The sequence below is a fragment of the Citrus clementina genome, unplaced genomic scaffold (genome assembly GCF_000493195.1).
Source record: "Citrus clementina cultivar Clemenules unplaced genomic scaffold, Citrus_clementina_v1.0 scaffold_2, whole genome shotgun sequence".
Lineage (NCBI taxonomy): Eukaryota > Viridiplantae > Streptophyta > Magnoliopsida > Sapindales > Rutaceae > Citrus > Citrus x clementina.
This window is the reverse complement of record NW_006262688.1, coordinates 24,331,768-24,341,883: the sequence shown is the minus strand read 5'-3', so window position 1 is coordinate 24,341,883 and position 10,116 is coordinate 24,331,768. Positions and strand designations below refer to the sequence as shown.

The 10,116-nt window shown below is 35.0% G+C and overlaps 3 protein-coding genes across 3 annotated transcripts; 2 read left to right on the top strand and 1 right to left on the bottom strand.

The window, feature by feature from the left end:
* Positions 1-444: 444 nt before the first annotated feature.
* Positions 445-4,108, top strand: LOC18052199 (SNF1-related protein kinase regulatory subunit beta-2). Its single transcript, XM_006447745.2, has 4 exons — positions 445-648; positions 1,310-1,491; positions 1,592-1,754; positions 3,641-4,108. Exons 1-4 carry the CDS (start codon positions 472-474, stop codon positions 3,959-3,961), a joined length of 843 nt encoding a protein of 280 aa, XP_006447808.2. The 5' UTR covers positions 445-471; the 3' UTR covers positions 3,962-4,108.
* Positions 4,109-4,229: 121 nt separating this feature from the next.
* LOC18052198 lies at positions 4,230-5,115 on the bottom strand. The gene is made up of 3 exons (XM_006447744.2): positions 4,807-5,115; positions 4,646-4,715; positions 4,230-4,542 (listed from the first exon to the last, which is right to left on the bottom strand). Exons 1-3 carry the CDS (start codon positions 4,958-4,960, stop codon positions 4,398-4,400), a joined length of 369 nt encoding a protein of 122 aa, XP_006447807.1. The 5' UTR covers positions 4,961-5,115; the 3' UTR covers positions 4,230-4,397.
* Positions 5,116-5,651: 536 nt separating this feature from the next.
* On the top strand, positions 5,652-7,847 carry LOC18052197 (alpha-1,6-mannosyl-glycoprotein 2-beta-N-acetylglucosaminyltransferase). Its single transcript, XM_006447743.2, has one exon. It carries the CDS (start codon positions 6,387-6,389, stop codon positions 7,698-7,700), a length of 1,314 nt encoding a protein of 437 aa, XP_006447806.1. The 5' UTR covers positions 5,652-6,386; the 3' UTR covers positions 7,701-7,847.
* Positions 7,848-10,116: the final 2,269 nt, after the last annotated feature.

Here is a 10,116-nt window from a genome sequence, read left to right as displayed (position 1 = left end):
ATTATTTATTTACTTTTCCTTTTTAAAGCTATTGTTGTATTTCTGGAGAGAGAAATAGTCTATAATAGAGAGGACAAATTGCACTTTCCATTAAAAAAACATACATCAGTCAATCAAAAAAACAGCATACATAAATTAAAATAAAGCTGCAAAAAAAAGTAAAACAATAAAATAAAATTAATGTTGCCTTCCCTTGGCCTCAAGTTAATTAAGTGTTTGCTTTCTTGTGTTTGTTCAATTCAAATTCAATTATTATAGAGTAATGGGTATGTCACTAAACTGGCAAAGATCATTTATTCAATTTCAAGCCCTTTTCTGCTTCTGGGTTTGTCCTGTTTTATGTTTTTGACATGGTTAATGGCCACAAGTTTTGATTTTTTGCTTTTACTTTGCGTAAAGTTTGGAATTTTTTTTTTTAATTATTGAGTTTAGTTGAAGCGTGAAAGTGGGTTTTGTTTATTTTTTGCAGTAATGGGCAATGTTAGTGGTAGACAAGATGGAGAAGGTTGTTCAGGAGTGAAGAAGAGAGAATATGAAGAGGGTTTTGAGCAGTCTTTAACGGAGCTAGGGCATGGAGACCCCATGCTTCATTCTCCTCCTCATCAAAGCCCTAGAGCTTACCAGCCTCCTCCTATTTTCACTTCACAGGTCAGTCTCTTTTGACTGTTTTCATGTTAGTGGTCATTTTTAATTTGGAATTTCAAGGGTAATATATGTCAGTGATTATAAACCGGAAAATTTCCTCTTCTGTGAAAGATTAGGGAAATTAACTCATCAAGGAACAATGATAAAAGTACAATGAATGTACAGTACATGTTTTAAACCTTCAACTGGGGCTAAACTTATTGATGCTGCCTTTTTAAGGGGAATTTCCTTTTTATGGTAGTTATTTTTATTTATTAAATAATATACATAGAGTACTAATGAATAATGCGGTAAGTTGTGTATATTAATGCGATTCATCTTTGAAATTTAAGTTCTGAATGTAGATTAATGCAGAGTGAGTTCTTAGGCTTTAGAGATATAAACAATATGATATGGGAAGTTCTCTGTGTAATAAATAAGAAATTTTGATTAATTTTGGGGAAAAATATTTACTTGCTCAGGTCATGTGATGACTATAGAAGTAAGGTATTTCCACTGGGTGTTAATGCTACTGCATAATTTTATCAAAAAGGACATAATTTTAGTACTTTTGGAAATGTGAAACTGCTTCCTCAAAAAGCAAGTCCATTTTTGCAAGATTCTGGCTTGTAGTAGTAACAGAGATACACATTGATTTGGAACTCTGAATTTTATATAATTGCAGGTTCCCATGGATCCCTTGCCAAGATCGGGTGACCTAATGCAAGTTCGAAATCATGCAGCTGAGCGTAGTATGGCATATTATGAGGAATTAAGTTATGAGAAACAGGTAGCTGCAACAATAACATGGAGTCTTGGTGGCAAGCAAGTGGCTGTTACTGGATCCTGGGACAATTGGGAGAATGTGTATGGCATTTGTCGCGACTTCTCTTTTAGTCTTGACTTGACTTTGTAATTTCGCTGCCATTCTCTTGATGTAGAAATCTTTTTTAATTCTTTCCAACAGTGATCCCTTGTGGCGTCTGGGCAAAGATTTTGTTATTATGAAGATGCTCCCATCAGGTGTTTACCACTACCGATTTATTGTTGATGAATGCTTGAGATATGCTCCAGACGTTCCTTGGGAATGTGATGACTCAGGGAATGCTTACAATGTTTTGGATTTGCAGGTAATTTTAAAGAATCCACTTTCATTATTAGAACCTTTCTGGTTGGAAGGATCTCCTGTTTTTGCTTATGATAAACCTCCTACTTCAGCTGAGCCAAACACATTGAAGCAGTATCAGAAGACAAATATTAGGAGCATTAGCATAGTTCTGATCTCCCTCTTTGTTATTAATATGCCTAAATCAAGTGGCATACTGGAACATCTTGGTTTAGACAGAATATCTTACATCACATTAACCCAGAAAATTCGTCATTCGTAAATATCGTTTAGCCTATCAGTTAGGATTTTTTTCTCCCGAATACAAAGGAAAGTGGGTGAGGGGGCTAGGGGGAGAGGGAAATCGTTAACATATACTTCCCTTTTATACTGACAGCTATTCTAGACTGCATGGATTAATGCTTGCCTTAATGCTTATTCCTTTGGAATGGGGGTTACTTCATAGCCAGCTGGATGCCTTGGAGAAAAGAGAGAGAGAGAGAGAGAGAGAGAGAGAGGAAATGAATGGGGCAGACAGGGCCACTCCATATCTCTCAATTGCTTTCCTGAAGGCTTCAAGATGCTTCGATGGTGGTTTAACCATCATGCAACCATTAGTAATTAGATGATGACTAATGTGGCATCATGCTTATAAAACATGTTTTTCTCGAAATGTATTTGACTTTCATTTGAAGCAATTGCCTGATTCTAATAAACAATTGACTGTCCAAAATAGTGGAGATTAGAGGAATCTGAAATATAAATCTCGTAGAAACTCTGTTTACCTAGATATACGTGGAGAGCAAAGCATGCAGGATCCGCGTACTCAAATATTTGCAGCATCTTTATCACTTAAATCTCATGGAATGTAACTTGTCAACTACTGCTGCATTTGTTTTGTAACTTTTATTCGATCTCTTAATAAAATCATTTCTTGAAGTATAACCCTTGTAGTGGTTGGCTCTTCAAGGTGAATTTAGAATATGAGAGTCATTCCTGGTGATTATAAGCTCTGAGCTCATGAAGTTGGAACCTTTTATGGTGGAATTAGATCTTGCTTCACCCAAAAAGTTCAATATTTCACTCTCTGTTGCACTGTGCTGGGTAATTTTGCAAAAAATTTTGCTCTTGCCATTAGACAGAAACCTAGTGGCCAAGTTACAAATGACTGCTATTCAATAGTGGAACAATTGAATTAAATCCAACAGCCTTTTATTTTCAGGCTCATATTTTAGCTAGCAATTTAGTCATTGGTCCGTTATTTATCTGTGCCATGTGTAGTTGCCAAAATTCTCACTGTTATCTTGTTTTAATTCCATTGCAATAGGTCCTGAATACACACCTAAGCATATCACATGTTATAGTTTTTTGGGTTTATTTCTCAAGCTTTTGTGTGCACTTCTCTTTTTTCATTTTTGCATCATAAAAATCTTTAATTTCTTTAAAAGACTAAGTTTAAACTGAATCTGCAAATAGTTTGTAAATTACATTGCCTAGAAATAAGGCATGGACTCTGGATGTAGATCTTTGGAATCCTTGAATACTTTGTTCTCTCGGCAGTGTGGTACAAAATTCTTTCATAGACAATCTATGTCTAGCTAGGCAGAGAGAGGAAATTCTGGAACCTATGGATAAATAAATATAGCATAAGACCCTTTTTCTTGATACTTTCCCACTCTATTGTGATGCTAGTTTGCTGATACTGGTTTCTTTCATAATCCATGTTCTGGTTATAGTTGTATCTATTTATTATAGTCAATTTTAATTCAACTTGCTCTTCCCAATATCAGTAAAAAAGTGTTATTGTCAGTTCTCAACATCCTTGCTGAATAGATTATAGCGTCTGCATTTAAATTTTCTTCTTCATCTGGCATGGTTTCACTCAGCTTCATCCATAAATGTGTTGTACAGGAGTATATTCCAGAAGTTCCTCCAAGCTTGTCTGAGTTTGAGCAGCCTCCTTCCCCACCCTCAAGTTATGACAATCAGCCATTAAGTGATAGTGATTTTGCAAAACTACCACCTGAACTACCTCCACAACTTCAAATCACATCATTAAATAGGCCATCATCTTCTTCTAGTGACCAATCTCTGCTAAGGCCCCAACACACGGTGTTGAACCACCTTTTCATCCAAAACACCGATGGCAGGCAGCCTATGGCGATTGGCTCAACTCATCGCTTTCGCCAAAAGTATGCGACCGTTGTATTATACAAGCCTTCAGGGAGGTGAATCAATTGTTTATAGAATATCTAGATGTGGGTTTAGTTGATGATAGTGGCATTGTCAAGAAAATTTTACTGCTGTTTCAAATGGTAGATTAAGAAAACAGGCAGTTGAAGCAAAAGTAGTACTATTTGCTGTAGAAACTTACTGATGGAGTTGCCATATATAAGAATATGTATTTACTTTTTGTTTCACGTGTAAGCTGCTTCCATTGCATTAAAGGAATTTAACTAGTTTAATATGTGCTCATTGATTGGGCACCTTGATCCATTTGTTGGTATTTGAACATATGGTTTATACTCAAGAAAACAAGAAAACAAGTGTTGCAGACTACAAACATATGCTTACAACCCAAATGATTGAATAAAAGATGATACTTTCACATAACTAAAATCAAAAGATAAATGTTATATCATCTCTCTGAGTTTGCTGTACTACTTATTCATCGAACAGGCATCTTAATCCAGCCGTTGGCAAAAGCAAAGGCCAAGATTACAAAAGGAGTTGACATACCAAATATGATTATGTAAGGGATAGGTGTCTTCATGGGATTCTCCCCTTCCTTTTCTCCTGCTGTTTGCCAAAACCTGCAACCGTCAGGAAGCCCTTCAAATCAATCTCTGAATACATATGTTTAGTGGGTTAATCACAATGCTCAAGTTACACCAGCAAATAATGCAAAATGCTTACTCGTCTGGTTCTTCCTCCCTCGTAACAAACTTCCTTTTTCCTTTAGGCTTGACTTCTCCATCTCTTCCCCCTAGTAGCACCAAAACCCCCCAAGCAATCTCAACAAGAATCAAAGTACATTGAAATATTAATGCAAATATAAGATGCTAGCTATCACTTACCTAAGTTCGCATAGACTTTGAACTGGCCATGTGCTTTTGGCTTGGGTGGAGAACTAAGGGAGTATTGCTGAGTAAAAGGATTATGAGACCATGAGCTTGGCCAGGTTGATGCTTTGCCACTAAGAGAAGAATACAGGGCCACTCTGGCTGCCATTTTTGCAGAATTTCTATGTGTGGTAGCTCTCTCTGCCCATCTCTTGACAATCACATAGATTATGTTATTAGTTTTGGATATGGATATGGGTGGCACTCAGATATTTGCATTTCTGGACTCTAACCTTATCCAGACGGCAACTGACTTATATGCCAAGTGGCCGTTTTTGCCTCTCACTCTATGATTGCCCCACCCCCTCTTTTGGGTGGCATTTGCCTGTTATTTAATTTGAGGGTGCATCACATCTCAAATGCACCTGAGAGGGTACTGACGTACCTATACAACACGTGGCTGTCTGTCATTGGTTGAACAATCAACAGACATGAGGTTATGTTACATAATATCGCTTTGCTTGTAATCTACGGAGGGAGTTGTAATTTGCAAAGGCTAAAACTGGCTGACTTTTCAAAATTTATTAAAATTGATTTTTGAAAACATGTCTATGAAAACGCGCTTTTAAAACTCCTAACTCACAGCTGGACATACCAAGAAAAAGAACAGGAAGTTGACCAAGATGGCCTAATTGATCGAAGTTAAAGCTAGCTCAAGTTTATTATGAACCAAATAGTCCAATACCCCAGTCAACAAGCTATGCAGGCTCAGACATCTCTCTCTCTCTCTCTCTTTTTTCCCCTCCTAATTATACAAATATAAATCTTAAATAAATTATCAAAAAATTTTAAATTTTAAACTCGTATATTTGGGAATCAAGTAAAGCGTTACATAAACAAACTAACATTTATTAATTTCTAATTACTTACTAAATTCTCCTACAAATTTAAGTATGTAATTGACTCAACTGCTAAAAACTCCCAATTAGAACTCGGGCTCCACTGTTGCAATTATTATTTTCTTATTAACATCACTCAAAACAAAAGTCTTGAACTTTCCGCCTCCAGGGAGATGACAACGTAGCTTGCACTCCAAAAATGACCACATTTCAGTCAAATGTTGCCGTTTTTCCTCTCTCAAAACGAAGGAAACAGATGGGTGTTTCCAAAGATCTGAGCTTTCCTTAGAAACTTTGGTGACTCATTTTCTGATCCTCAATCTTTGATCTTCAGCTCCACCACAAAACCTGAAACCCCTGTGTTTTGGTAAGTGGTTTAATGATATTTGGATGGTGAAAGGTTGATCTTCTGTTATTGATTTCGGTTGCAGCGACAGAGAGACGTCGAGTTTCAGTGAGCAACTTTGGATGCTCCAATCTCACTGTGGTGGAAACGTGTTTTGAGGTTTTTGAGACTGACCCTTTTACTTTTTTTGTCTGTTCTCAAACGGGTAGTTGCAGATTTGTGTTGCTTTAGTGTATTTCAGTTTCAAGCTTATGGTATTAATATTTATATGGAGTAATCTGTGGATGATGCTTTAGTGATAATTGTTTAAAGAGGTGTTTGGTGATTTGTGGCGTTTTGTGTTTGTGTTCATGGCTGCTAATTGCAAGAAACCCCAGTTGAGAGCTGCGGCTTCACGCCGTTTGTTGTCTATAGTTTCAGTGACGGTGTTAGGGGTTTTGCTATTGATCTTTCTCCTTCGAACCAATTCAGATTTTGTAGAACCACCTTCCAATAAAGTTGACAATACTTTCAATCCAATTTCTGATGTTCCTCATTTTACAGCAAAGTCAAACCTCCCTAAACAGAATGAATTATCTATTAAGTTGGAAGAAAGAAACCAGTTGCCCCCGAGAAATGTAGATCTCTTTCCAAATTTAGCCAAGGATCATATAGTTATTGTTTTGTATGTTCATAATCGGCCTCAGTATCTCAAAGTGGTTGTGGAGAGCTTGTCCAGTGTCGTGGGTATAAAAGAAACTTTGTTGATAGTTAGCCATGATGGGTACTTTGAAGAAATGAACAAGATTGTGGATGGTATCAAATTTTGCCAAGTGAAACAGATATATGCCCCTTACTCACCCCATTTGTTTTCTGCCGGATTCCCTGGTGTATCGTCCAATGACTGCAAGGATAAGGATAATGCAACGGAGAAACACTGTACAGGGACTCCGGATCAGTATGGGAACCACCGATCATCGAAAATAGTGTCCTTGAAGCATCATTGGTGGTGGATGATGAACACAGTGTGGGATGGATTAGAGGAGACAAGGGGGCACACGGGACATATTCTTTTCATAGAGGAAGACCACTTCATTTTACCTAATGCATATCGCAACTTACAGATACTCACAGAACTCAAGCCTAAGAAATGCCCTGATTGCTACGCTGCAAATTTAGCACCTAGTGATGTCAATTCAAGGGGAGAAGGAGGGAGTATTTTGATTGCGGAGAGAATGGGAAATGTGGGTTACACCTTTAACTGGACTGTTTGGAGAAAGATCCACAGGAAGGCAAGAAAATTCTGTTTCTTTGATGATTACAATTGGGATATAACAATGTGGGCAACAGTTTATCCCTCATTTGGTGCTCCTGTTTACACATTAAGAGGGCCAAGGACTAGCGCAATTCATTTTGGGAAGTGTGGTTTGCATCAGGGCCAGGGGGACAGTGGTGCTTGCATTGATAATGGTGTAGTAGGCATCAGAGTAGAAGATAGTGATAAGGTTGCCAACATCAAATCAGAATGGAATGTCCGTGTCTTTAAGCATCAGCAAGGTTATAAAGCTGGGTTCAGGGGTTGGGGAGGCTGGGGGGATGATAGAGATCGCCGGTTGTGTCTGGCTTTTGCTCAAATGTATCACTTGACAAATACTGCTTCTTCTGGTAGAGTTGAGACATCTTGATTTTTACAACAGTTGTAACTGATGTGGTGTATGCTATTCTTGTCCGAGTATAGAAGAAAGCAGTAGTCAATTTTGTATTTGTATTATATTACTGACATTCTATTTTTTTCTTCCCACTTTTACGTAATTCAGATCAGATTTCCTTAATAGTTTGGCAAATTCATTTTGGTTTGCTCATGCAAGGTGTTTTTAAGATCTAAACTCCTTGAAGAGCAAGTACAAAAAATTCATGTTTGATATGGATTTCTTGTCAGTTTATTCCACATATTTTAATGGACAAAATAGTTTCATCTATTCCAAAATGTAAAATTGCCTATATAATCTTGATTTCTTGAAAATTGATGCATGTAGAACCTCTTGCTAGGGTTTTTTGCACTTTTATGTTATGTTCATTTGTATCAGCCTGTTTTTAATTTATGGAGGCAGAAATTACTTTATTTTCATATTTATTTATTTCTGTTTCTGGGAATATCTATGCTTGCTTGGTTGTAAGATATGACTTGTTAAACCTACATTCTTATGAATTTTGATTTATGATTTGCTTCTGAAAGATGCCATGTAAGACGGTAAAGATTTGGAAATTGTTATGTCAGCAACAAAAATAGGATTTATGCGCACAAACACAAGGAGCAGATTGAGCAAAGCTAGTTATGGGCATCGGTTATGTGAGATGCAATGTGCATCCGGAAGTGGATTGTTTCAGGCAAATAGTGATGACCATAGAAGTTATTATCCACCGACTTCTTTGATGGCCATGATGATGATAGGGCACATAATCAAAATCGAAGTGCTTAATGTACTTGTTTCACAGCATTTGAAGCTGTTGTGATTCTATCATCTTGAGGGCAGATTTTTTTCATTCTTGCTGTAACCAGATGCTTGGTTAATTAATTACGAAGAATAACTTTGTAAAATCGGGTGCATTTATGTTAAATTCAGTGGTTTTGAAGTAAGTCTATGCATTATCCTTTTTCCATTCTTTTGTACGGGACACTGGTACTGCTGTTGCTGGCATTTTGGGCCTTTAGTTTTGATTCCATCAGCTTTAGATAGGAGTAACTGCATTCTTTGCATAGCTAGCTATGATACATTCTTTCTGCTTGTCCCTTCGATGGAAAGAACTGTACAAGTTTTTAGCAGCATGGTTTAATGTGACTCTCAGCTTGTACAAGCAGCTGCCTTAACTACTTACTATGATGGTAAGTGTTTTTGACAGCGGTATGTTTGCTGTTGAGATAGCAAACGCTTTAATTATTGCACTTCCTCCGAAGGTAAAGCGCAGGCAAGCAGAGACACCTTAAAAGCATATTCAAAAGACTTTATTAATTTTATTTTTTAAACATCTATTTGCTTACCAATGTGGTAAAAAATAGAGTGAAAAAATATGTTATTTTCCAAAAGATTTTTAAATAGAAATAAGTTAATATTATTTTAATCAAATAAATATTTTTTTGAAGGAAAAATAAATGGTAATTAAAGCACTTCTATTATTTTAATCAAATAAATATTTTTTCAAAGAAAAAAGAAAAAGGTAATTAAGGCAGTGTTTACTTTTTAGAGTGGAAGTGTAGAGTGTGGATTACTCCCACTCCAGTATTTACTTACCTTAAAAAATGGAGGAGTGGGAGTGAGAATCCATGGGTCCCACTCAATTTTGGAGTAGGCAGTGGGATTCCCACTCCCATGCGGGGAGGTGGGAGTGGGAATCCACTCCCCCCTCTTCCCATTTTATCATTATAAAAATAAATAAATAAATAATATTTAATAAAATAAATAAATAATATTTAATAAAATAAATAAATAATATTTAATAAAATAAATAAATAATATTTAATAAAATAAATAAATAATATTTAATAAAATAAATAACATCATATTTAATAAAATAAATAACATCATATTTAATAAAATAAATAACATCATATTTATTAAAAATAATAATTATATCATATTTATTTTATTAAATTTAATAAAATAAAAATAAATAAATATTATATTTAAATTAATAATATTAAACATTAATTTTAATAAATATTAATTATTTATTTAATTAATAATAATAAATATTTTATTCTAAAAAATATTAATTTTGTACTATATTATCAATAATAATATTTCATTTGTGTTGTTATTATTAATAATTTTTATTCACATAATTTAAATTAAAATTAATAAAAAATTATGATTTACATAATTAAGAATATTAGTAATTATTATTAATTTATAAATATAATAAAATATTTATTTTATTTTCCAAATATATTTTTTATTAATTTTTTAATTACAAATTATAATTCTGTACATAAGGATAAAATTATAATTTAAAACAATTTACTCCCAATCCAAGACAACGTAAACAAATAATTAGGATTCTGATTGACAATCCATACTTTCATTTAGTCTAAGTAAACACCCT